The following is a 27,920-nucleotide window of genomic DNA, read 5'->3' on the forward strand; positions in this document are numbered from 1 at the left end:
TCACTGCTTTTGAGTGGCACCTGCTCAGTATTAACTGCTCCTGATTCTCCTTTTGGGTTCTGCCAAAGCCACACAGCTCCTGACTTCACTACAGTCTTAGTCCAAGCATGGATAAAAGAGCTAAACTCTTGCGGTGAGTGAGAGTGACTGTGTTTGGTAACAAGACTATGTTTAACAAATCAAAGATGGCAAAATTCAAGTTAGTAAGAACTGGGAAAAATTTTCCATGATTAGAATCATACCTACCACAAAGGGAAAAAAGATCAATTATCTTTGTCCCAAGTCATCACCCGAGAGTTCCTGGGGGTAATGTTCTAGGAATAACCACCTTGAGCAATGTTGAGTGCCCTTTGCAACACTTGTGGTCCTGATGCAGTCCATGTCAAAATGCAGCAAAACCTGAACAACATCTAGACTTGGGCTGATTAGTGTAGCACAAATGTCGCCTGCCACTTGTCGGAAATAACCATATCCAATGTGAGAATCTAACTGTCTTCCCTTGACGTTTAATGACACCAATGCAGATCAGTTCCCCATTGTCAATATCCTGGGATTTGTGTTTGAAACTGAACTTGACTAGCCATATAAACACTGTGGCTATGAAAACTGGTCAGAGGCTAGAAATCCTATAGTAAGGTCTGTCCATCATTTACAAGATACAAGTCATGAATGTGATGGAATGCCCACACTTCCCTGAATGAATGAATCTCCAACAAGGTGAAGCATGACAGCATCCAGAGCAGTAGTGTGCTTGATTGGTGGTTCATTCCCTACACCCTCATTGCACAGTAGTAAGAGTATGTACCGTCTACAATCTGCACTGCGGGAACTCATCTAGACTCATTGGATACCACCTTACAAACTCGCAGATGAATGGAAACACCACTGTCTTCAACTTGCCTTCCAATCTACGTTTCTGGAACTTCCCTTTTAAAGTACAGAGGAATTAAATGGAATTGAGGTGAGTCCTTATTTAATGATGGAGCAAACTTGAGACTACTCTTCCTAGTTTGTGTGTCAGTACACAAAGTATAAAAATGCACAGCAGGTCACACAACATCAGGAGTAGGAGAATCGACATTTCAGGCAGGAGCCTTTCATCAGGGCCACACTTTTCAACTGATCTCCAGCATCTGTAGTCCTCTCTTTCTTCCAGATCACAGTGTCTACCAATGCTCTTGATGCTTTTAGGAAAAAGTGGGCACTGGAGGGTGTAGAGTGCTTTATTTCCCCTTCCAACTCCATTTTGTTTTAGTCCTTTCTTTCACCTTCAATGTTGGCATACTGCCTTGGCTATAAACTGAACAACTGGAAACAGGTGATTTAATGATGGTGTGAATATGAGATTGCTATAGATGATTTGGTAGTGGGAAAGTCACTTCTGTGTGGAACTATGTCCAAATATAAAGAAAAAGTAGGAAGTCGGAGAAAATCATATGTCCAAAAATCAGTGAATGAAAACTTCCAGATGCGTTAGCTTAATTGTATTTTTATTACTATTGCAGTGGTGCTTTTATTAACACTTAATATAACTCTCAAGGCACTCTTATAAACCAAATCTACCACCATTACCATAGACACAACCTGATTTCTATTTTCTACCTAATTATCAACAGTGAACGCCATAGCTTTATGAATTTTGATGTGATGATTGATCCACATCCTATGCAACTAGATGTGGGATTATTTTAGATTTGGTAACTGATCTACTCATTGGCACCCCTGTCCTCTTCAGAGAAGTGCGGTGCTGATTTCTTGGCGACAACGTTGTTGAGTCTCTTCCCACGTAGATATGGATTCACACTCTGGAAACAAAAGATTTGTTTTAGTATCTAATGTCTATTGAAATAATATTGTTTAAACTTTACTGTGTTGTACTATTCTATGTTATCTGTTGGATGCGAGTCGAAACTGGTGTTAAGATCAGGGGACTGAAGGCTTATTGCCCTGCTGATTGCCACTTTAATGAGCCCAGCAGACAAATTAAGAGACTGAAGTGCTAGCACCTAAATGTTATACAAAGGACATCCTCTCCTAACAGTGACCAGTTGCTTGGGAATAAGCACTATTGTTTGCTGGTACAGAACATAATGAATGCTGAAAAAACATTTGTTGAAGTTTTTGATCTTGCATCTACCAAGACTATTCATACCAATTTAAGGAGAAAACCAACATCTTGTATAGTATAAATAATTTTCTTGCAAATTGTCCTGAGGATTGCAATTAAAAAAGCTTCGATAAATGTCATTTGTCAGCAATACTCAAATAATCACTGTGTTGATGTCTATTTCAAGCACTACTTAAAGATCTACTAGTGATTTCATGCTTACTGCTGGTGCTGTAGAAAATCTCTGAAACACAGCAGAAGATTTTGTGGGAACTTTCAGTCATGACTTCACTCAATGTTTATTCCAAGAATTATATGAGGATTCACAGACTAAGAGGATTCACAGTACTAAGTGCTGGGCTACTCTACAGCCCACAGATGACACCAAGAGAAAGGAGCAGCACACAAAGCCAAGCAGAGCAGCCAGACAGGAGAGTAGAGCAGGAGCTTGAAATAGCCTTGTTCCCCAACGTGAATAGACAGTATCCCTTCATCCCGGCACCTCTTCCACCAAGTTGTAACTTATCCCTCTGTCAGTGCGATCACAAAATTGAATTGTTATGTGTTTTGTTTGCACCTAAAACTTTGCTTATCTTTAGTCTAAAAGTTGAATTTGATCATTGAAAGGTTAGGCTTAACTGAAATACAGTTAATAATTCCTGTTTGACATCTTACTGTGTTGTTGACTTATGCTTCATATCAATCTAACAAATTGAATTGTATTGTCAATCCTTGTTGTGATTCCAGATTTCTGCAGCATTGTTGAAAAATCCTGATTTGTATAATCACTGCACTAAAGTCAATTTAAGATAGGAAGTTGAGCTCGTAAAAGTGATTAAGGTTTGTGAGCAAAGACATTTGTTCTTACACGGCAAACAAAAGGAATATGGTCAGGCTTTCTGCCCTTTTAGAATTAATTGCAAGCTTGGGCAGTTTGACACTGCTTTCTCCATGGCATTACCTCAGAACGGACACGCCAACAGGTTAGTACTCTTTGCCAATATATAAATTACTGTGATTGTTTGAAACCTGTCATTCTTACAATTATCCTGATGAATGCAAGACAGAAGGCTTCAGAAATATCTCGCTCTTCTCAGCAAGATTCACCACATAGGAAAATGTTTGAATTTCTGCCGAAGGTACAACCGTATTCCAATATCTGCATTTCTTCTAATAATTGAACATTTATTATTGTTGTACAAATAGTCATTTAGCTTGGGAGGGAATAGCTGCATGGTATTTAAACAGAAACTTCCTAAATCCAGCCATTTTATATATTAAACTTTGCATGATTGAAAGGTGGGGCAACAGGTGGCTGAGAAGTTAATACTGGTGCCTCACAGTGCCAGGGACTTGGGTTCAATCCCACCCTTGGGTGACTGTCTGTGTGCAGTTTGCATGTTCTCCCAGTGTCTGCGTGGGTTTCGTCTGGGTGCTTTGGTTTCCACCAGAAGTCCAAAGGTGTGCAGTTTACATGGAGTTGCCATGCTAAACTGCTCTTGGCATCCAGAGATGCATAGGTTAGTTGGATTAGCCATGGGATATGTAGGGTTAAAGGGTAGGGGCATGGATCTGGGTGGGATGCTCTTTGGAGGGTGAGTGGACTTGATGGCTTGCTTCCACACTATAGGGATTTTATGAGGTGACATTTTTTAATATTGTTTACCGGGAGGCTAATCAGACATCATTTGCATGCTTAAGTTCCAAAAATATGACCTAAGAAATCAAGCATGATTAGGTGTTCACAAATTCCCAATATCAATGGGTTCACAGTCTATGCTTAAGTGAAGTTGCTATGGAAAGCAAACAAGCAGCCACCTATTAAATTCTGACATACACTCTGTCCTGTGGGGGGCAGGAGTGCACCAGTAAACACAATTATAATACCAGGCTTTGATTTTTAAAATCCCCATCCTTGAGATGTTCACCATTCTACCAAAGGCAAATGGATTCCCTATTAAATTTATAGAGTGCGATTGTGACATTTACTGCAGTAGAGACTGCAGATTTGAAGAACAAACATTGATTATATTAAACCGTAAAGATTGAAAATTGATAAGGGTTTTTGCTTGGAAATATTTATTATTTCCGAGTCATGGCCCACACTGTATAATATTGACCTGAAATTGCCAATCAAAAATACTCCTTTGTAGATTGATGAGCACATTTCAGGTAAAGATTAAATATTGCTTTTTAATATATGTTAAGTACAATGTTCAAAACACTGCTCCTTGAAGGTACTCCACCAGCACTGTCAAAAAGGAATTCTAGGATTTTTTTAAAAAACTTCATTCTTTGCTTGTGGATGTCAAAAGCATGAACATTTTTATTATCCATCGCTAATCTCAATTGTAAATTAAGAGAATGAATGCACAGATCCTATGTAAACATTTTGATTTCTCAACAGAACAGAAAAAGGGGAAAATTCATATCAATTACTATGGTACAAAATATTTAGAAACATAATGGAAGGAGTGAGAAAAAACCTTCAGATATTCTAGAAGATGAGGAGTGTGACAAGAGCATAAAGTAATTTATTAGTAGTACAGAACATAAATATTGGTGAAAGGAAACAAAAACATGAAGGTTTTTGATATATTCATCAAGATTAGAACACAAGGAACCAGACTCAAAATAAAGGGCATCAATTTCTACAACATGAGCAGAAGGTGCTGATTGTAGGATTATCATTGCAACAGGATGCAAAAAGAACAGTTAATTGTTAATCTTCATTCTCAGAGCAAGCAGATAGATTTTGCTATTGGACAGCATCAAGTAATCGGGACTGTGCTTCGAATTATACCAGTAACCAATTTAAGTTCATTAGTCGGGTTTGCAATGTGATGCATTCATATGTGTTGACAGCTACATATATCAATGCACAGTACCCTGTTTCAGATAGGCAAAAAGAATTTTTCATTGAGAAAAAGAAAGGCATGGGGTTTAATGGAAACTGCCTATATGGCTGCATTCCCATGGCAACACACTGACCATGAGCTAAGATTGACTGTTAACTGTTCTTGCTATATCTCCATGGCAATGATTGCCCAACTAACCAGCATCCTCTACTCATCTTGTATGAATATATGCCCCTTTGTTAAAGTTTGTTTTTTGTGTTCTAGACCTGAAAAGCCTAAAGCCAAGGAGACACAAACATCGAGAAAAGACTGATTAATGTGGATTAGGTTGTGGCTTTGAAAGTTTTCCTCATGCTGGCATTCACATTTATTCAGAAGCCTACATAGAAAACTCAGGAGTTCAACACAGGGAACTCGCACAAGAAAATTTGAAATCAAATAGGTGCATTGAAATGTATAAATTACCAGTGTGTAATCATCCAGAGCATAATACATTTTCTTTTATCTTTCAATTTATTTTCACTTAAATCTTCACTATTTTTTCTCCTCCTCTTCTTCAGGAGTTAACTCACTTAGGGTATAATTCCATGGTCATGGACAATCCTGCAAATTAACTATTCCCATATGTTAAACTAGCAATAACTACAGACCTAGTTGTAACTCATTGCCTAAACATCTTCACAAACGTCATATCAAAATATATCATTCACTTTGGAGAGATTCTACCTGGCACCATTTGAAATAAAATAATCTCAATAAGGAAACCATTTAAACCAGTTATCTGCACCAGGCAGTGCACCTAATTCCTAGACAAAATATGCCAACTACTGAAGTAGCTAAGATATGAAAAAAATATCAGCTACAATACAATGTTGTAGTCCTTGTCCCTGGCTCAGTCTAATATCCATCATGGACAGTATTAAATCCTGGGATACAAGAAAAACCTCCCCCCAATTCCTTAGTTTTTATACTGATACACACAGGAAGCCTTGTTCGGAACTCAAGCAAATATTTTCCCGATCTCCATGGTGTTGCTTCCTGATTTTTAGGACTTAATTTGAAGTCAAAAGAAATTTTGATTCTATGCAAATATTCTTCAAAGTTGACTTTTGATATATTTTTAAAAAGTTCTTCTTTGCTAAACTATGGAATCAAAGTGATTGTTAAATATTGACTTTTGCTCTCTTTGTTCCTCTACTCTTGAAACAGCAAGTGACTAATAATTTACAGAGTAGTCCATCTTGGAATAAGTGATAAAAATGCTCACAACCAGTTTATGGAATCATAGGGTTTGAAATAATATTCAGATCACCTCTGTGGTTACAGATATATCTAAATCAACCAGTGAAAAGAAAGTCTAAAAACATTACCCTTCTTCTCCGTCCTGGGTTGCCACCTTCCACATTTCCGTACATAACATTCTTGTTCTACAAAAGAATTTAGGCACAACTTTAAATATATTAACATATTTTATCTGTTTTATGCAATATATTACGTGCTAAAGCCCAGAATTTTCCTTATTGTTCCTTGCAAAAACACCTATGTAGCGTTGTAGCAACTATTAGAAACCAATTTATCAATGATGTCTCTGATATTTTTACAAATAATGTTGGTCGATGATGATTAATGATGAGGTATTGAGTGACAGTTTTTAGCTTAAGAAAACAACAGATGATTGAAGGAAAGCTGTTTAGGAAACCATATCACAAATATACCAACGTCGTAGGAACAAAATGGCTTTGTCAAACCTGCATATTCAATTCTAAGTTTGGCACAATCCAGGGATTCACTTTTGTCAACTGGCCCAGGCAGGTTTGAGAATGGGCCATGTGCCATTTGATGCCACATTGACCAGGGTCTCCTTTTGAGCACAACTGACTTGGTATTTGCATCCAATGACATCTCCTAACACTTGTAATCACATGCATTCATATACAAATTTTAGGTTCTCAGCCCATTCCTCAATGCTGTATTTTTATATACACGTATTTTCATTCATCAACTGAATTTACACTGGTATTTAGATTTAGCTTCTTGAAGTTTGGGGTCTTCAATCCATTAATAACACAACATGCTCTGCCAAATGATCTGCAAAGTTCAAAGTGTTAAAAGTTAATAGTGGGTGTAAAGTAGTTTAAATATACAAGCATTGCAAGAAAAAACATCCAACCAAGATATGGCAAGTCAGCAGTACCAGGGTGAGAGAAAGAAGCTGCTTTCATTTCTGTAAAATATTCCGTCATATCTCTATCACTGGTCATGTATTCTCACTGAATCATCAATAACAGTGTGCTGAAAATATTTCTAAAAGATGCATTTCAATCTCTCTCCCCTTCAGTTGTTGATCCTCCTGTTTCTTTCCTAACTACATTCGTATTCATCTCCACCAATAAGAATATTGTGTTGCTACATCTTCAATCTTCTGATTTCAGTAAATTGTAATTTTATGAAATATGAATTAGTTAATGTGATAGTAATTCATGCTGCCACTGTCTGGGCTATCGAAATAATGTGATTTGTAGAACTCATGTGAGTTCTAAAGTGGTTAAAATGAACAGTGTGAATAAAACAGATGTACTTGGTGTACAGGATTCAGCTTCTCAAATGGTTACACCAGCAGAACTAAGTTGGTTTGGCCAAACAAGCTGCCAAATAAGACGGAGTACAAGTTGCAATTATGACCATATGGTTACGATTTGAAATGGAATCTATTCTCGGACTTACCCATTTTCCCATTGCAGAGTAATCATGCTGTGGATCAAAGAGGCGTTGGTGGGCCTGATAGTCACTGCTGAATTTGGCCGTGTCAGGAGTATCTTCGAGGCATCCGTCAGCAGCTAAAAACAATCAGGCAAGTTTCTGAGTCTGAGTCTTTCATCACCTTCTCCATCAATGCCAGTTTGAATTCTGTTCATTTCTAAGATGCAAGCACCTAAGTGAAATGCTCAGGTCTAGGACCTTTGTGATCTGTAAGACTAAGCTAATGCTTACCTTCACCAACATAATGGCTGGGCCATCGATTGAGTGATTTCTCTTCAGTATTTTAAAAACAATCAGAGTAATATCATTCCCTGCTCTCAACTAATATGTTAACTCCATTGGCCTGGATTTTGAGGTCAGCAGTGAAGTAACAGCATTTGCTAAAATCCTCGAACAAAGCTACCCTGAAGGATCTAGGTACCTTGGTGGCATTGATGCCACCTTTCCTGAGGGAAATTTGATTCTGGCACCAATACTGTGTGTTTCTATTGCCAGTAATGGCACGTGTGCCAAGCTGGTTAAGCAACCAATTTTCCTTTCTGTTTTAATCTCTCTTTGTATTGAGGAATCGTCATAGGTAGCAAACCAGGAAGTAAAACTTCCTAATCATTCTTCATTGTCAATCATTTCACAGAGAACAAACTAAACATCAGGCAAACACACTGGCTTACAGTGGAGTCTGAAATATCAGTAACAAGCCTTTTATAGAAAACTAAGTTTTACATTAAAAACTTAGATATTTTTAGTATAATGCAAAAGTTTGTTACTCCACAAATATTAAAATTTGTTTTACAGGGCCTGCTGCTCCACAATAGTAATTATGATCTAGTATGTGGTGCAGTGGTAGTGTCCCTACCTCTGGGCTAGGGGCTGGTTTCAAATCCCAACTGCTCCAGAGGTGTGTCAATAGCATCTCTGAAAGGTTGATGAGGAAAAGTATCTAGTATGCTGCTAAACTCCCATTTACACTCGAGTCAATAAACAGTGGTGTCATCAGAGATTTTTAAGGCACTAAAGAAAGTCATTTTCATTCAGGTGATTTTTAAAGATTTTCCACAGCAAGGATTTGACAGCATTCACTGGGGAAGAGCAAGGACTCACTGACAGGAAAAGCTCAGAATTTCCACACGTGCACCTGCCGATGCCAGAAGTAGTCTTTCCGATTCACGGTACAACAATGATGACCAGACCATTACCATAGCAACCGCAAAATTCAAATATTGATACAAGTTTGAACAACAGATAGGATGTATCTGTGACTGGACACCTATTTCCAATGGGGTTCTGCAGGTTTCAATGCAGGGGCCCTTGTTATTTGTGGTGTACAAGAATTATTTAGTCAAATGGAGGGGATTTGATCACGACGTTTGCAGATGACTCAAAGTTGTTAGGACGGTAAACAGGAGGATAGAAACAGATTGGTCAGGTGGGTGGAGCAGTGGCAAATACACCTGGGATGGCTAATAAAGCAAGGGATCACACTATGAATGATAGGACCCTATAAAGTATTAAAGATTGGGAATTTTAGCTCCCTGAAGATAACAGGTCAAGTAGATAAGGTGGCCACGAACATAAATGGGATACTTGCCTTTATTAGCTGAGACACAGAATACAGAAGAAGGGCAGGTATACTGGAACTGTATAAAAAGCTGGTTTAGGCCACACAGGAATACTGCTTGCAGTTCTGGTCACCACATGACAGGGAAGATGGGAGTGTACGAGAAAGAGTGCAAAGAAGATTTATCTGGATACTGCCTGGGCTGCAGGGACTGAACTATGAGGAAAGATTGAGTGGATCGAGCTTCTTTCCCTTGTCGTAGTGAAGGTTGAGGCGACTTGGTAGAGATGCATGACATTTTGGGACGCAAAGACAGGAGGCACTTTCTCCATCAATAAAGGAGTCAAGAACTGGGGCCTCATAGCAAGATTTAAAAGGCCAAGAGAATGTTTGAGGAGAAACATTTTCACCCAGAAGAGTGGTGGAAGTCTGAAATTCACTGCCTGAAGAAATGGTTAAGTCAGAAACATTTAAGTAGTATTTATATATCAGTCGCATTGCCATAGCCTCCAGGACTATGGACTAATCTGGGAAAAAGGATTATTGTAGTCATATTATTGTGGACACAATCAGCCGAATGGCCTCCTTCTGTGCTATAAACATCCATGAGTCTATCTCATGCTCAATGAACAAACCCAGTCTTGAGTGAACTGCAGTAAATTATTCTTGCCGACATCAACAGTAAAGTTTAACAATGAGTAGCAACAATGTTGAATATGAAATATCACAGACATTAATTAAAAGTCATAAGTGTTCATTTGCTGTTCCATTTATACCTTTGCATCAAAGTGAAATCCTAAGCAATATGAGTTACCTTTTCTTCCCAAAGGGCAGGGGTTAGGTGGATCTGGATAGCCCTGGTCTTGATTGAAATTCTTTGGTATGTTATCTCCAGTCAGCTCAGCCACAATGTTGGGAATGTTGCCATAGGGACCCAAGTGTTGTAATCCTTCATGAGCACCTCCTAAAGTCAACACCAGACAGACAAAAGGCTTTGCTTCAGCTATATCTTACAACAGTATTCTGCTCCATGTACTGTTTAAGGACTATAACATTTATTCATGAGCATAGCACAAGACGTGTTCCCAATGCAATGGGAAAAACAAATCTAAATATTGAGGTGGGAATTTGAAACTGTGCACAGGAGAAACCCTTTAACAATCATGGAAAGCATGTCCTGCTGTATGTTTTTGGCATCCTTATTGAAACTGGTATACATCTTTACCAAGGAGAAGTGTGAAAACAAGCATTTCTTACCAAGTGATCATGCACTTCCCATTTTTCCTGAAGAATTGGAAAGACTCTTGAATTTGATCCCTCAGAACAGTACCTGAGTTTCTGGATTAATAGTCTAATATCTAGTGATAATATTAGTAATAATATAGTGGTTAGCACTAATGCCTCACAGCACCGGGGTACTGGGTTCAATTCTACCCGTGGGTGACTGTCTGTGTGGAGTTTTCACATTCTCCCTATGTCTGCGTGGGTTTCCTCCAGGTGCTCTGGTTTCCTCCCACAATCCAAAGATGTGCAGGTTAGGTGGATTGGCCATGCTAAAATTGCTCCCTAGTGTCCAAGGACGTGCAGGCTAGGTGGGTTAGCCATGAGAAATGCAGGGTTACAGGGGTTGGGTCTGGGTGGGATGCTCTTCAGAGGGACAGTGTGGACTCGATGGGCTGAATGGGCTGCTTCCACACTGTAGGGGTTCTATGATAACTCCTCCAGCATTCCCAAATTAGGTATAGAATATTGGTCATGGCTTCCGGTCACTATCTGGTAATTCCTGCTGGAAGTGCACATTAATCAGCAACAATAACAGGGCCTGACTATTCCATCCCTTGCTCCAACATCTCCAAAAAGGACCTGGGAAACACAATGGTAAAACAAACACGTTGGGATAGAGTAAGGGCTGGGAGATTTGGCAGAGATCATACTGATACATTTGAAAAGTCAGAAACCCTCAACAGGTCAAGCAGCTCCTGTTTCTAGCATTATCCATTTCAGATTTAGTGCATCCAAAGTAATCTAGCTGTAGTTTTTCTGTTTAATTTACTGCACTTTTCCTTCCAAGAGGTTCTGCTCTTTCTCCCTCAACTGGATTTTCATTCACCTCCTTTACCTTGTTCATCCTCATGGATTTCTGTTTCCCTTCTCGTGTTTGATCAGGTACTATTGCCTGACCTAATGAGTGTTTTCTATGAGGCTTGATATCTAATAAAGACTTCTGACATTTACTTGCAACATTTAGCAGACACACTTTTTAACTATAATAAAACGTACCAATTTGTGAAACAGATTTGTGGTCCTTGTACATAAGTGTATGCTGTTATAAATGGTATGTACGGTTCTCAACCACTTTATTTATGGGAGCTTGTAGTGTACAAATTGGTTGCTGGGGTTCCCAGATTACCACTGAGTTAAAAATGTAAAGCGTTCTGGTGATCTTTAAGAGTGCTTTCCAGATGCAAAGCTCCTTGTTATTCTTCTCAAACTTCTGCTTCTAAGCAACCACCTCCGCTTCACACCTGTTTTATAAATATCCCACATAACCTTTCAGATGAGAGAATTCTTTTAAAAAAAATTAGTTATGCAATTTTATTTTGCTTTCCACTTAATCTCTGTGAAACCTGTTGCTGGGCACCGAAACAAGGCTTGGGTGAGGGGTGTAGTGAAATCTTTTAGTTGTGATCTTTGTTGTGTTTATTGTACATTGTCTGCAGTTGGCTGAATCTATGGTTGAGATTCTCAAAGTAGGGTTTAAAAATTCATGGAGACGGATTGGTCAAGGACCCAATTCGACACATGCTTTGGCTACTTTTGTTTGTCTGATCACCTGAAAACATCTCACACTCTCCCTCTGGGAGTCCGTGATCCACAAACTTTCCTGTGTAATTCCACTTTTTATCTTTGGAATTATGAGAACAACTGACACTTTGACAGTGTGTATTGGAGTGTACACTTGGGTATATGAAAAATATCCGCATCACACTTTTAGAAGATAACCACATGAGGATTAAATACTGGCATATCACTGCTCATTTCAGACAGGAACAGCAGCTTGGACATATGCCACCAACATAATAAAATATCACCAGATGCTTCATAAGATTGTTAAAACAAACTCTGACTCCACTGAGCCATCTGAAAAGATACAAGGGCAGATGACCAAAGGTTTTATCAAAGAGAGATTATGAATATTTCACATGGGAAAAAGGAGGTCCACTCGGCCCTTCAAACCTGCTCTACCATTCGTGGCTAATCTGATTTTAACCTCAACTCCACATTCCTGCATATCTCCAAAACCCTTCATCCCCTTTGTAATCAAGGATCAATCTACCTATACCTTAAAAATATTGAAATATTCTGCATCCCTTGCCTTTTTGAGGAAGGGAATTTCAAAGACTCATAACCCTCAGATTAAAAAAAAAGTTCCCTCATCCCCATCTTAAATGGACAGCTCCTTATTTTGAAACTATGGTCCTAATTCTAGGTTCTCCCACCAGAGAAAACATCCTTCCCTGTCCACCTGGTCAAGTCCCCTCAGAATCTTATATGTTTCAATTACATCAACTCTAACTCTCCTAAACTCTGAGGATACAAACGTACCCTGTCTAACTTTTCCCCATAAGGCAGGGTTCGTTTTAAGGAGTGTGTCTCAAAGAAGGAAAGATTTAGGAAGACAATTACAAAGCTTAGAGCTTTGGCAGCTAAAGACGCAGTGACAAAATGCTAGTATGCACACAAGACCATAATTTGATCAGTGCAGGTATCTCAGAGGATTGTAGGTATTTATACAGATATAGGGAGTGTGGAGAGAAATGAAAACGAGGATACCAATTTTAAAATTGGGGGCAATGGTTAACGAACACAATGCCACTAGATGAACTGGATTTGGTACAATGTGGACCCAGGCAGAAGAGTTTTAGATGTTCTCAAATTAGAAGCTGGTATGCGGGAAAAGCTAAATGATGGTGCACACAGAGTCCACAGGCACACTATCCTGAGTCCACTGGCAAATGCCAGCAGGCAAGCTGATACGGATAGCCATGTTATGATGAAGGCAGCAAAGCAGCCTCTGTATTGGAAAGAATCAAAAGAACTGCAGATGCGGTAAATCAGAAACAAAAACAGAAGTTGCTGGAAAAGCTCAGCAGATCTGGCAGCATCTGAGAAGAGAAACCAAAGTTAGTGTCTGAAGGGTCACTAGACCCAAAATATTAACTTTGATTTCACTTCACAGAGGCTGCCAGACCTGCTGAGTTTTTCCAGCAACATTTGTATTGAAGAGCTTCATTTATAATCCTAGCATACTGTAGTATTGAAATTCACTTTAGAGAAAAACACTTAGACACTAATATAGCATAAATTAATTTATTATTGTTTAATTAATGGGTTGGTACACCATTATTTAGTCCACTGTTTGAACGGAGATCTTATTGGTCATTTATAAGAAAGCGTTTATTTTCTTTTTAGGGATTATACCTTGAACTTTAAATTGGATAGCTAAAGAACTTAAAAGCCAGGAAAGTTTTGCAACTTGAAAATTAAGTGCTACACATTGCCGAGTTATGTGATACAACGTTATCTTCTGAAGCATTCAGAAAGTGAATTCAAGAACAAATGGCATCAATGTCCTGCTTGACAACAGTGCTCTGATTAACTGAGCTGCAGAATGTGAAACAGCTAAGAGCATTAGGGCAGCAAAGAGAACCAACCTGAGCTTACAAACTGGAAGGATCCATTTTTGTCCCTCCCCCTTTCTCTCTGGGTAGGAAAAAAAACAGAAAAATCAAGGAAACTTAACATAAAACAAGACCTAGGTCTATCTGGTCAGGCATCGAATTGAAGAACAACCATCACCCTACAGACAAGTGTGTTATCTGTGCTATAAATAGCACAAAAGACTATTTAAACCCCACCCCGCTATCTTGAAATCTGGATTTTCTATCTTCAGGTTTTGGTTACCTCATCTATGTTGTTTTTCCACCTGTACTGTGTAAAACTGTAGTTTCTCTGTCTTCATTATGATTGTGTGGAGGTGCCAGTGTTGGACTGGGGTGGACAAAATTAAAAATCACATAACACCAGGTTATAGTCCAACAGGTTTATTTGGAAGCACTAGCTTTCAGAGCGCTGCTCCTTCATCAGGAAGCTAGTTGTGCTGGATCATAAGACACAAGATTTATAGCAAAATATTACAGTGTCATGTAATTAAAACAATAATGAACAAACCTAGATTGCTGCTAAGTCTTTCATCTTTTAGAATGGGTTGCATGTTTCGGTTCATTAGTATGTAAATCCCAGAACTTCTTTTAAGTCACATTCCTGAGATAACTTAAGTTATCTTTTGCTATAAATTCTGTGTCTTATGATCCTGCCCCACCTGATGAAGGAGCAGTGCTCTGAAAGCTAGTACTTCTAAATAGACCTGTTAGACTGTAACCTGGTGTTGTGAGATTTTTAACTTTAATTGTGATTGGGTATGTGTCTATTTGGGATTTTGAAGGTGTGTGGTTTAAGTTGTATAGTAGTAAGTTAGAAAAGCTTTTATTTCTCAGTCTTCTGTTAAACTAGTGAGTCACAAAAGCTAATTATTTTGTGATTTGGAGGTCCCGGTGTTGGACTGGGGTGTACAAAGTTACAAATCACACAACACCAGGTTATAGTCCAACAGGTTTAATTGGAAGTACACTAGCTTTCACAGCGCTGCTCCTTCATCATCCTTCACAACCACCTGATAAAGGAGCAGCACTCCAAAAGCTGGTGCTTCCAATTAAACCTGTTGGAATATATTGTGTGATTTTTAACTTAGTTATTTTGTTGTAACCTTGTGTGAGCAGCTTTTGTTCTGAGCAAGGATCAGTCAGTCAGTCGGGCAAGCTGGTCATTTCATTGGTTTCATTAGAATTTTATACATTTTGTGATGGTTTGTGCCACAGCGTGGTACAAATGTTGGCACACTTTTCCTGGTTTAATGTGACATATTTGAAAACACATCATACAAAGGCTTCATTTCAAAATTGGACACAGGACTACCATGTCATTGTGATACAGATTAAGCCTATAAATCACAATTAGAAATATTTACATTACAAATAAAAAAAATTGAGTGTAGCAAGAAACAATGGGAAAAATCAGCATTACTCACTGTATAATAACTTTGTCAGTTTAGTGGGTTATATTCATTGGAAATATAAATTAATGAATTTTTTTCTGCAAAAAGAGGGCTTTTTGAAGGATGCACTGACAGGAAACTTCACACATCAGGAACACAAATTAGAAAATCCCAAGCAAATCTCTGTTATCTTCCACAATCTACTACTATCACCAGCATGAGAACATGGCTCACAATGGTCTACTCTGAAGTGTATCAAATAGAAATGTCAAAAAATCTGAATGAAACTACCCGAACGTTGCAGCAGTCTCAGGCCAGAATTGATGTCACCACCAGGAATAGCACTTTCACGGTGCAACTTCAGACAAACCATATTTGTATCATAAACACACCAGTGTCTAATTTTGTTGAAGGTTATTTATAAACTTACTGTTATCAGACATAGAAATTGTTCAAACTTTAAGTCACATCCCAGCCAGGCCACTGGTATCTGCTTTGTTACAATTTATTTTAACGATATAGCATCTTTAATATAATAAAAGACATGATGATCAAATATTTAACAATTGGGGTGTGGGGGAGAAGATTCTGCATTGTAGAAGTAATTGTGGTCAATGTTAAACTTTATGTTGCTGATTTCTTTATGAAGTCTTTTTGTGGTTGGAAGCAAATGCAGCAATTGCTGTGGAGATGTGATTTTTGACTTGGAACTGCTTTCTCCTGTCTTTGAATTGCTGGACTAAATGAAAAGCTGATAGAATCAGGCTAGGGAATATCTTCTCTGAAGTGACATTTGAGCAAAAACAAAAATCAATCTCATTTTTCCGTCAGGTGGCTGTTCATTTTCCACGTCAATGTGCTAGGCCTCCACTGCCTACATCAGTTCACAACAAAAGAAATCCAGTCTCACACTTATCAAGCACATTTCACGACCTCAGCATTTCCTGAGTCCTTTACAGCTAGAGGTGTCATTTTTGTAATGTTGCACTGATATTATCTCGAAAGTGCAGCAGCCAATTTGCACACTGCAGCTTCCCACATAACAGCAACAATAGATCTATTGCTGGGAAGTATAAATATTGACTGATTTACCACAGATCATTCCTCTAATAATAACACATTGAGGTTAGAAAGGGCCTTGATTTAACTGCTCATCTAAAAAATCATACAGTAATATGAAGGAAGGGCAGGAGATGTTAACTCAGCACCTCAGGTCTGCACTGCTATTTAAAAAGATCATGGTTGGATAACATATATTGAAAATCCTGAAATAACAATTTAATGATTAATTTTCGGCTGCTATGCCTGTTTTACCATGAAAATGTACATAGGACACAATGAGATTAAGTCAAATTGGTTACCATTGAATTTGTTGGTTTGATTTTTGCGGAACACAAGGTTTGAGTGCATGAAAATAGGAAATGTCAATTCACCTGCACGAACAAGCTTGTATTCCTAAGGCAGGAGAAAAGCAATAAAATTACCTTCTCTTTCATTCTTCTGTGAGGCAAACAAAGCACATACTCACATCTGATTGCATAAGTAGCTTTTCCTGGAACAGTTGTCTAGCATGTGGCGTGACGGTGTCACACTGCACCAAGCGTGGCCAAGCAAGGACCTTTCTCACATGCACCACGCCCTCTGTAGGTGTATATGAAGAGCGACAGGTTGATAACCAAATGATTGGCCGCATTAAGCCACATCTTCCTTTGCCGTCAAATGGTACGCAAAGCCGTCCAGAGCCTCTGGTTCCAAGGCAGCCACTGCACCACCAGACCCCCATCCAAAACTAGAATGAAGCCTACGGTGCTGTGGGGTCAGGTAGCATGCCAATGCAGCAATATATTTGATCATCAAGACACACCCAGGAAGAATTTCATTAAGGGAACGTTAAAACATGTTCTGATTTCAGAATAACAGGGGCCTTGAAACAGCATGAGGATCCCACCTGTGCAATGTTAATCAACTACGTGGAGTGCTTGGAACAGTCAAAGAGGGCATTTGAAACAGTTAATCGCAGACAGTGATGAAGGTTTTCTAAGATTACAAAGGGATCTTGATCAAATGTGTTAGTGGGCTGGAAAATGGCAGATGGAGTTCAATCTGGATAAATTTGAGGTATTGTATTTTGACACAACAAACAGGGGCAGGACTTATACAATTAAGGTAAGGCCTTGGGCAGTTTTGCAGAACAGAGGGACCTAGGGGCTCAGGTACATAGTTCTTTGAAGTTTGCGTCACAGGTAGACAGGATGATTAAAAAGGAGTGTAGCATTCTTGCCATCACTGCTCAGAACTTTGAGTATGGGAGTTAGGAAAAAGTGAGGACTGCAGGTGCTGGAGATCAGAATCGAGAAGTGTGGCACTGGAAAAGCACAGCAGGTCAGGCAGCATCATAGGAGCAGGAGAGATTATGTTTGTCCTGACGAAGGACTAATGCCCGAAACATCAACTGTCCTGCTTCTCAGATGCTGTCTGATCTGCTATGCTTTTCCAGCACCACACTTTTCAACTACGGGAGTTGAGAAGTTATGTTGAGGTTGTGCAGGACATTGGTGAGGCCTCTTCTGGAATACTGTGTCCAGCTCTAGTTGGAATGTTATAGGAAGGATATTATTACGGTGGAGAGGGTTCAGAAGAGATTTATTAGGACATCGCTGGAAATGAAGGTTTGAGTTATAAAGAAAGGCTGGATAGTGGAGTACAGTATAAGAGGTTGAGAGGTGACCTTATGGAGGTTTATAGAATCTTGGGGGGACATAGAGATGGTTATGGTAGGTGTCTTTTCTCTAAGATGAGGGATTTCAAGACTAGCAGGCATATTTTGGAGGTGAGAGGTGAGAGATTTTAAAAAGACATGACGGACAATTTTTTTATACACAGGGTGGTTTGTGTGTGGAATGAACTTCCTGAGCAAGTGCTGGATGTATAGGCACAGTTACAATGTTTAAAAGACACTTACGTAAGTAAATGAATAGGAAAGATTTGGAGGAATATGGGCCAGGAGCGGACAGGTGGGAATACTTTAGTTTGGGATTATATTCCGCATGGACTGGTTGGACCGAAGGGTGTGTTTCAGTGCTGTCTGACTCTGTTTGCCCATGAGGGTAATGCCATCGTTAACCCTTCACACAGCTAATCATGCAGGGAATAACCAGTGCCTCATCATTACAGGTTCTGAGGGCTATAAGAAAGACACATTTATCTTTTGTTCCTTGTGGACAGTCGGACATGGGCCAACATGTCAGAAATTACAATTGTTTTTCTGAACGTTCCATCAGTTCTCCAGATATGAACAGATACAAGATATAGCCAGCTGGGTTGGGTAAAGGAATGTGCAATTTTTTTAGTATCCTAGCTGAGTAAAGGCAGATAGCTGGCAGGAAAGTACCAGTGTTTCTGTAAGTTAAAATAAAAACGATTGAGGGACAGGTTTGAGAACTGAATGGTTGATTCAGCTTTGTGAGTATCATCTGAGTAACTGGATGTGTAAATCTTTGGCCTCATAGTTTAATGTAAGACCCAGTGGATGAAAGCGGTCAGTCACCCTGTAGTTTAAAACACAAACTGGGTTGGCAGTTTTCAGCCACATTTCACTTCTGTAATTATTGACATGGGGTCACGAAACACTTAATTTGCAAGATAAGTTTTCCATTGATCGGTCCTCATAAGTTATTAGTATTAATTAAAGTATATTGTAAGTCTTAATTGCTTGTTATTTCCAAAATGGAACTAGGTAAAAACAAGGGCTGCAGATGCTGGAAACCAGATTCTAGATTATAGTGGTGCTGGAAAAGCACAGCAGGTCAGAAGTCCATTGGAGCCAGTTTGAGAATATTGTAGTCTTGTATCTTTGCCAGTGTTATCATTTATTCTATTCAAGTCTCAACCCTCACAGATTTCAAATGTTTACTGCTGATCTGATAGTTGGGGATCTACTCTCTTGCCTTTGTCTCCTTTTAGTCTATTATGTATAAATGTCACCTCCATCTGTTCAGGCAGTTCCTGGGGACTGCACTGAAGTGTCAGCCTAGAATTCATCTTTCAGTCTCTGGAGTGAGATTTGAACCAGCAACCGTCTGACTTGGATGTTAGAGTTCTACTTCTGAAATGATATTAAGCCTTTGCATAAGTGTTGAATATATCAAGTATACAGACTAATGGTTGAATGTTTAAACTTGATTGTATGAAACCTATTTCAGGTGTATCTGCTGGGGTATCCAGTTAAGTTAGTAGAGTTCCTATACAAGTGCCTGAACACTACATTTCCAATTATGCTTAATTGTTTGTATGCAGTAAGAAAGAGGATTCTTGTGGTGCTGTGATAGTGTCCCTACCTCAGAGCCGGGGGCCAGGGTTCAAATCCCACCTGTTCCTGACGTGTGTAATACCATCTTAAAATAGGTGGATTAGAAAATTAGGTTAAATAAAAACATTTTTAACAACAAGTCACCTACTAGCTTAACAGAAAAAGCTTACCAATATTTACATAGTGCAAGCTTACTTGACCGTTTATGGAAAGTATTTCACTCTGCAACATCATGTGAGATTGTGGCATTTTGCTATTTGCTTGTTTTATGATCAATGTTTATAACTAAATACCAGAAATTCAACTTTGGATTCAAGCTTCATTTTAACATTACTTAATATTTCAATGAGTGGGGTCATGCTTTCAAAGAACCAAGAACAGTACAGTGTAGAGACAGGGCCTTCAGCCCACCATGACTGATTTGACATACGATGCCTTTCTAAAATAAAAATCTTTTGCCTCTACACAATCTGTATCCCTCTATTCCCTGCTCATTCAAATATCTGTCAAGATGCCTCTTAAACATTGCTATTGTATTCTCCTCCACCATCTCCTCTGGCAGTTCATTCCAGGTATTTACCACCCTCTGTGTAAAATTCCTGCCTTTCACATCTTCTTTAAACTTAGCCCCTTAAACATTAAACCCATATCCCCTGCACTTCTACCCCAGGAAAATGACTCTGACTATCCATTCTATCTTTGTCTCTCATAATTTTGGAAACTTCTATCAGGTCACTCCTCATCCTTCAATGTTCAAGTGAAAACAAACCAAGTTTGTTCAATCTCTCCTCACAGCTATTACCATCAAAACCAAGCAACATCCTGGTCAACCGTTTCTGTACCCTCCACATCATTCTTGTAGTGTGGTGACTGGAACTGTATACAATATTCCAAATGTGGTCTAAGTAAAATTTTATATAGCTGCAACATGATTTGCCAAGTTTTATGTTCCATGCTCCAACCGATGAAGTCAAGCATGGAGCACCTTATCCATTTGTGTTGCTACTTTCAAGGAACTGCGGACTTGTACACCTAGATCCTTCTGTATGTTGATTCTATTAAGGATTCTGCCATTTACTGTATACTTCCCTCCTGGATTAGTTCTCCCTAAATGAATCACCTCATATTTGTCCAGATTAAACTCCATGTGCCATTTCTTAGTCAATGTATATTCTGCTGTATCCTCTAGTAATCCTTCTTCCTTTCTGCAGCTCCCCAATCTTTATGTCATCTGCAAACTCACAAATCAGGCCTCCTATATTCTCCTCCAGTTCACTTATATATATTACAAATAACTGGGGTCCCAGCACTAATCCCTGTGGAACACCACTGGTCACAGAACTCCAGTCATAGACACGCTGTTCCACCACTACTCTCTGTCTATGACCAAGCCAGTTCTGTATCCATCTTACCAACTTGCCGTGGATCCCACATGACTCCATCTTTTGTATCAGCTTGTCATGCGGGATCTTGTCAAAGGTTTTGCTCAAGTCCATATTGGCACCATTCACCGCCCTGCTCTCACCAATCATCTTAGTCACTTCCTCAAAAAACTCAATCAAGTTTGTGAGACATGACCTTCTCCACGCAAAGCAATGCCTATTGCTAATAAGTCCATATTTTTCCAAATGTGAGTAAATCCTATCCCTAAGAATCTTCTCCAATAATTTCCCTACCAGTGACTAAGGTACATCGGCCTGTAATTTCCTTTACCTTTAAACAAAGGAATAATATTGGCTATTCTGCAGTCCTCTAGAACCTCTCCTGTGACTAAAGATGATACAAAAGATTTTGAAGACGACCCCAGCAATTTCCTCACCTGCCTCCCTCAGCACTCTGGGATAGATCCCATCAGATCCTGGTGTTTTGTCCACCTTAATGCTTTTCAAAATACCCAATACCTCCTTTTTTTTTACTTTGACATGCCCTAGAACAACAACATACACCTGAGAGTCAGTATCTATCATGTCCTTCTCTTTATGAATACTGATTTATAAGTACTGATGCAAAGTATTTGTGAAGGATCTCCCCCATTTCCACCATATCCATGAATCAATTCCTTCCTTTGTCCTTCAGTGAACCTACCATTTCCCTAGCCACCCTGTTACTCCTTATATATGTATAATTCGCCTTGGGATGTTCCTTAATTCTGCTTGCAAAAGACATTTCATGGCCCCTTTAAGCCCTTCTAACACCTTGTTGGAGTTCTTTCCCGCTATCTTTGTACTCTTGCTACGTCGGTCTTCAGTTTCCTAAAACTTTCATTTATCCTTTTAACTAAGCTCTCAACTTCTCTCCTCATCCAAGGTACCCGAATCTTGTCATCCATCATTTTCACAGGAACACACTGATCCTGAACTTCAACCAACTGGTCTTTAAAAAATTCCCACATGCCAGATGTGGATTTACCTCAAACGCCCTTTGGAGAAGATTCTTATGGACAGGATTTACTCACATTTGGGAAAATGTGGACTTATTAGCCAGGTTAGGAATATATCAGAGTCGTGCTTTATCTTCATCTTCATGCCAAATGTAGCTGCAATATTTGTTCCCCAATGATTAGCTGAAGAGAAAGAACATTCTTTTAAAAAAATCACATCATGGGCCAACTTAGATTTTATCCAGAGGACTTTCTTTGCATTCATAAGAGTGCTGTCATCTTTAAATAGGTACTCTCTTCATGAAAGGGTTTGCTGATCCCTTTTTCATGTCGTTACAAATCCATGAGGGTAATGACTTATGCCTACAGCTTTATGTTACAACCAGTTCACAATACAGAACTAAATCACGTCATGGAAATTCTTGATCTGTTTCTTTCCTGAACAATGAAATGTTTGACAGGTAACATAATGAAGAAACTACCAAGGAGACCCCCTCAATAAGAACCTGAACTGTTCAATAATCAAAATGGCTCCTGACATTTCAATGTTTTTGTCTGAAGGAGATATATAAACATGATGTTTACACTGTTCACATGTGCATGGCTTGTTTCTTTCAGCAGAGGTTGTTGATCCATGGTCAAAAAAGTCTTAGCTTTAACATTAAAAATACCAGACATAAGAAAAAGCCAAAATGCTTTGCTCATGGTGGAAGGTGTGCCTTTGTTGGTAGCGTGGATTAATACTATTTCAAATTTTTAAAAATTATTTGCATACACTATAAAGCACATAAAGAGACACTGTAGGGTTTTGAGTTAGGATGTGTGTCCATCTGATATTTAACTCTGTAAATTTCTTTGCCCCATATTTTGCATAACCTCAATATTTCTCAATTGAATAAAACAAATTTCTTTGATATCTCTTTGGAACGCTCATCATTTCCTTTGGTCCTGCTTTCTTTGAAATAATAATGTTGGATTAATTTAACATTAAACTCAACAGATTTACAACCCAAGTTGAAGAGCGCGGTGCTGGAAAAGCACGGCCAGCCAGGCAGCATTCGAAGAGCAGGAGAGTCAACATTTGGGGCACAAGCTCTTCATCAAGATGAAAACGTCCTGATGAAGAGCTCATGCTCAAAACATTGACTCTCCTACTCCTCGGATGCTGATCTCCAGCCTTCACTTTCTCCAGGTTTTTAACCCAAGGGAAGGTTCTGCTGGCTTTTTGCTGGATAAATCCAAAATTAACTTGACTGCTGCACGCACCCTCCATAACTTTATACCTACTGCTGCTTCAAGTATTTCCCTTTATGAGACAGTTGAGGCAGAGATAAAGCAGTCCAAATCTATATGCAAAGTAATTTATCTTCAATTTCCATGATAATCTCATCACTGACCCTGCCACCAATGGAAGCAGCCTTGGCCTGTTAGCTGTTCCACCTTTTCTGATGAAGGATGATCTTTGACGATCTGATAATAAACAAGCAGTTAGACAGTGCTGATGGGGATGACGGCAGTCATGACAAAGCATTATTAGACACTTGAGTGGTATAAATATTGGCACAGAAAGGCCTTGGTATTGTATATTTTATGAAATTGTCGTCACAGGTATAGAAACTGGCTTTGTGTCTGGAGATACTGGCTTCAAGAGTGTGATGTGCAAAAAGGATAAAAGCCATAGATAGATAATTGAGAGATTCTTCAGGTGACAGGAAAGAAGAGCAGCTTATACTACAGCTGTCAAAACGTGTGGTGCTGGAAAGGCACAGCCAGTCAGGATGAAGGGCTTATGCCCAAAATGTTGATTCTCCTGCTCCTCGGATGCTGCCTGACCTGCTGTGCTTTTCCAACACCACACATTTCAACTCTGATCTCCAGCATCTGCAGTCCTCTCTTTCTCCCAGTTGATTTATATACTACAGCTGTGTTGACAGGCCCTGGCTTGGAATTTGGAAAATCGTTCATATTTTACTGTCACGAGACCAAAATCCTGGCACTCCATTCCTCAAGGTACTGCTGGTCTACCTCCTCTCCACAGAACACAACAGTTCAAGGCCACTCCCCATCACCTTCTCAAAGGCAATCAGAAATGGGCAATAAATGCTGACCCAGCCAGGTATGCAGCATATCTCATGAACGGATTTTAAAAAAATTATGATGGTATTTGGAAGCAGGTACCAGGGCACTGTAGGATTTTCAAGAAGAAAGGGAAGCTGAAGATGGGGCAATGATTCAGAGAAGACAGGCAGCCATTTCTTGTAGAAAGGGTTCATTAACAATGTCATTCAATAAAATAACCAAGATTGCTGGCTCATTAAGTGTTGACTAGAAAGGATATTTCGGAGACAAGAGTTGGTTTCGTCAAAAGGTTCAAAGGGCAAAGTCCACAGTGAAGTTGGGTGCGATCACACCAGTCAATATAAAGTGGTGGGATTCTCTCATTATTTCAGCTTCATACCAGTTTTTGTATTACAATCTGTTAAATTATTTCAATAAACTGGCCCAAAGGTAGAAGACAGAGGGTGGTGGTGGAGGGCTGTGACCAGTGAAGTGCCACAAGGATCGGTGCTGGGTCCATTACTTTTCATCATTTATGTAAATGATTTGGATGTGAGCATAAGAGGAGAAAGTGAGGTCTGCAGATGCTGGAGATCAGAGCTGAAAATGTGTTGCTGGAAAAGCGCAGCAGGTCAGACAGCATCCAGGGAACAGGAGAATCGACGTTTCGGGCATAATCGACGTTTCGGGTCCTGAAGAAGGGCTTATGCCCGAAACGTCGATTCTCCTGTTCCCTGGATGCTGCCTGACCTGCTGCGCTTTTCCAGCAACACATTTTCAGCTGTGAGCATAAGAGGTATAGTTTGCTTGGAGATAAGTTTGGAGATGACACCAAAATTGGAGGTGTAGTGGACAGCGAAGAGGGTTACCTCAGATTACAACGGGATCTTGACCAGATGGGCCAATGGTCTGAGAAGTGTCAGATGGAGTTTAATTTAGATAAACGTGAGGTGCTGCATTTTGGGAAAGCAAATCTTAGCAGGACTTATACACTTAATTGTAAGGTCCTAGGGTGTGGTGCTGAACAAAGAGACCTTGGAATGCAGGTAGATAGGATAATGAGGAAGGTATGCTTTCCTTTATTGGTCAGAGTATTGAGTACAGGAGTTGGGAGGTCATGTTGCGGCTGTACAGGACATTGGTTAGGCTACTTTTGGAATAGTGTGTGCAATTCTGGTTTCCTTCCTATTGGAAAAATGTGAAACTTGAAAGGGTTCAGAAAAGATTTACAAGGATGTTGCCAGGGTTGGAGGATTTGAGCTGTAGTGAGAGGTTGAATAGGCTGGGACTGTTTTCCCTAGAGCATCAGAGGCTGAGGGGTGACCTTATAGAGGTTTACAAAATCATGAGGGGCATGGTTAGGATAAAGAGACAAAATCTTTTCCCTGGGGTCAGGGAGTCCAGAACTAGAGGGCATAGGTTTAGGGTGAGAGGGGAAAGATATAAAAGAGACCAAAGGGGCAATTTTTCACGCAAAGGGTGGTGAATGTATGGAATGAGCTGCCAGAGGAAGTGGTGGAGTCTGGGGCAATTGCAACATTTAAAAGGCATCTGGATGGGTATGTGAATAGGAAGGGTTTGGAGGGATATGGGCTGGGTGCTAGCAGGTGTAGTAGATTGGGTTGGAATATTGGGTTGGCATGGACAAGTTGGACTGAAGGGTCTGTTTCCATTCTGTACATCTCTATGACTCTAAGAAACAATTTACAATGATGTTGCCAGGGTTGGAGGATTTGAGCTATAGGGAGAGGCTGAATAGGCTGGGACTGTTTTCCCTGGATCGTCGGAGGCTGAGGGGTGACCTTATAGAGGTTTATAAAATCATGAGAGGCATGGATAGGGTAAATAAAGTTTTTTCCCTGGGGTGGGGGAGCCAAGAACTAGATGGCAGAGGTTTAGGGTGAGAGGGGCAAGATTTAAAACAGACCCAAGGGTAACCTTTTCATGCAGAGGGTGGTGCGTGTATGGAATGAGCTGCCAGAGGAAATGTTGGAGACTGGTACAATTGCAGCATTTAAAAGGAATCAGGATTGGTATATGAATAGGAAGTGTACAGAGGGATATGGACGAAGTACTAGTAAATGGGACTAGATTAGATTGGGATATCTGGTCGGCATGGATGAGTTGGACTGTAGGGTGTGTCCACATGCTGGACATCTCTATGAACCTGATTGTTGGAGCAGACACAGAAATAGGCCATTTGGCCAAACAGGGGTTATGTCCTACACAATCTCCTTCTATTCCATTTCTGTCAGTATGTCCTTGTCTTTCCATTTCTTGTTTTTTCCAACTTCCCTAGAAATGCTTCAAAACCATTCACGTCCATCTCTCCCTGTGATCGCCAATTCCAGTCTTTTAAATTCCCTATTAAAAGGTTGAGAATATAATCTTATCTTGCATTCATGATATTTTCCAGGACTTGCTTTTCATTTACAAACCTAAGGCGCAAGGAAAATCCCTAAGTTACCTTTTCCCCGTTTTGCAGAATACTGTCTGAAGCGGTTACCTTCAATGCTCTGTGGTCCGACCAGATTCGTGGCTTGATGGGCTGGATATTCCACTCTGGGCCTAGCGATGCCTAACTGCTCCATGACTCCATGCAGTAATCGTTGAATGTCTGCTTCAGACACTTTGTCCGGATCCCTGGAGCTGTGACCTGTAGTTAGAGCCCAACCGAGGACGGTCAGCATCACTGACTTGATGAGGATTGGAGACAACATGGTAACCTAGAGGGAGAGAGACTGAGACTGAGACCGACTAATATCTGGGAGAATTTCCGCCATTTACTGCGGCCATCGGAAATTAAATCAGAGAAACAACAGGGTGATGATCAGTGAAGTACGCGACAATAAATTGCAATCGGAGAGTTGGGTGTTACTGCATCAAATAATACTAAACGCTTGAATATTGCTGAAGAGCGAATCTACATCACATTTTTATCCTTCGCTCGTGCATTTTAAGCAATTACTGCAACATTAAACTTATTTTTCTCACATCTAGTTTCATTTAACCTAAGATGTACAGAGTTTAAGATTTACAAAATGCAGCAGTGAGGACTGAGATCAGGTACGTTACCTTGCCTTCTTTGAAAGAGAGGTGTTGGTGTTATTTTCACAGTTTCAGCTGGCTCCTATGATCTTCCGTGAATAATTAATCTGCTGTTGCCTAGGCAGCAGGACAGAGACATCGCCTGGTAGCCAATTGGTAGAGCCCCTGCTGCAGTGAAGTTGCTATTTGCTTTCGCTGAAGGCAACAAACTGGAACAACAGCGAGACCTTTTCAGTTTTTAAAATATTCCACTGTTTAAAATATTATCTGTGAAATACTTTGTCAATACACAATTGCTTGAAAACGGGATGGAATATCTATGTGTGTGTGTGTGTGTGTATAGGATAGCTAGCCCCTTGCACGATCTGTGAGGATGCTTGGCCGATGCAAAATGGCAACTCAGTTTTATAGATGTATTAAGATGGTGGCCAATTCTCAACAATATCGTTAACACCGAGAAATATTAATTCTGGAGTTATTACTTTTGGAAGGAGAGCAAATAAAAGGTTTAGGCAATACTTATAAATTCCACAGTGTGTGAGCAACGTTCGTTGTGAATCATTGGGAATTTGACAAGGGAATAATGATTGTAACAGGTGGTTTATTCATAGTGGACTCGGACTGGGACTTTTATCCTCGAATTCTTTCTGCCAGCGAGTTCATTAAGGTCTGAATTTTGTATTAATGATAATCTCCGTCGGATTATCATCTTTTTAAATCCAGAGCC

The 27,920-nt window shown here is 39.7% G+C and overlaps 1 protein-coding gene across 2 annotated transcripts; it reads right to left on the reverse strand.

Annotated features, from left to right (window-relative positions):
- Positions 1–1,473: 1,473 nt before the first annotated feature.
- LOC122562844 (neuroendocrine protein 7B2-like) lies at positions 1,474–27,434 on the reverse strand. 2 transcript variants are annotated; one of them, XM_043716122.1, is made up of 6 exons: positions 27,226–27,434; positions 26,652–26,871; positions 10,098–10,247; positions 7,690–7,802; positions 6,336–6,392; positions 1,474–1,805 (listed from the first exon to the last, which is right to left on the reverse strand). In XM_043716122.1, the coding sequence occupies exons 2-6, from the start codon at positions 26,863–26,865 to the stop codon at positions 1,707–1,709; spliced, it is 633 nt and encodes a 210-aa protein (XP_043572057.1). In that variant the 5' UTR covers positions 26,866–26,871; positions 27,226–27,434; the 3' UTR covers positions 1,474–1,706. The 2 variants fall into 2 exon arrangements, with proteins under 2 accessions (XP_043572057.1, XP_043572047.1); XM_043716112.1 differs by having other exon boundaries at positions 27,221–27,434.
- Between the last annotated feature and the right edge of the window lie 486 nt (positions 27,435–27,920).

Source organism: Chiloscyllium plagiosum, chromosome 2 (assembly GCF_004010195.1).
Source record: "Chiloscyllium plagiosum isolate BGI_BamShark_2017 chromosome 2, ASM401019v2, whole genome shotgun sequence".
In the NCBI taxonomy this organism is placed as follows: domain Eukaryota; kingdom Metazoa; phylum Chordata; class Chondrichthyes; order Orectolobiformes; family Hemiscylliidae; genus Chiloscyllium; species Chiloscyllium plagiosum.

Bases quoted from the DNA above. Each gene is read 5' to 3' on its own strand.
- LOC122562844 (XM_043716122.1), bottom strand. From the start codon at position 26,865: ATGTTGTCTCCAATCCTCATCAAGTCAGTGATGCTGACCGTCCTCGGT. The intron at 10,248-26,651 runs GTAACCGCTTCA...TGTTGACTTTAG, and splicing joins CGGACCACAGAGCATTGAAG to GAGGTGCTCATGAAGGATTA. The intron at 6,393-7,689 runs GTAAGTCCGAGA...ATTCTTTTGTAG, and splicing joins ACTCTGCAATGGGAAAATGG to AACAAGAATGTTATGTACGG.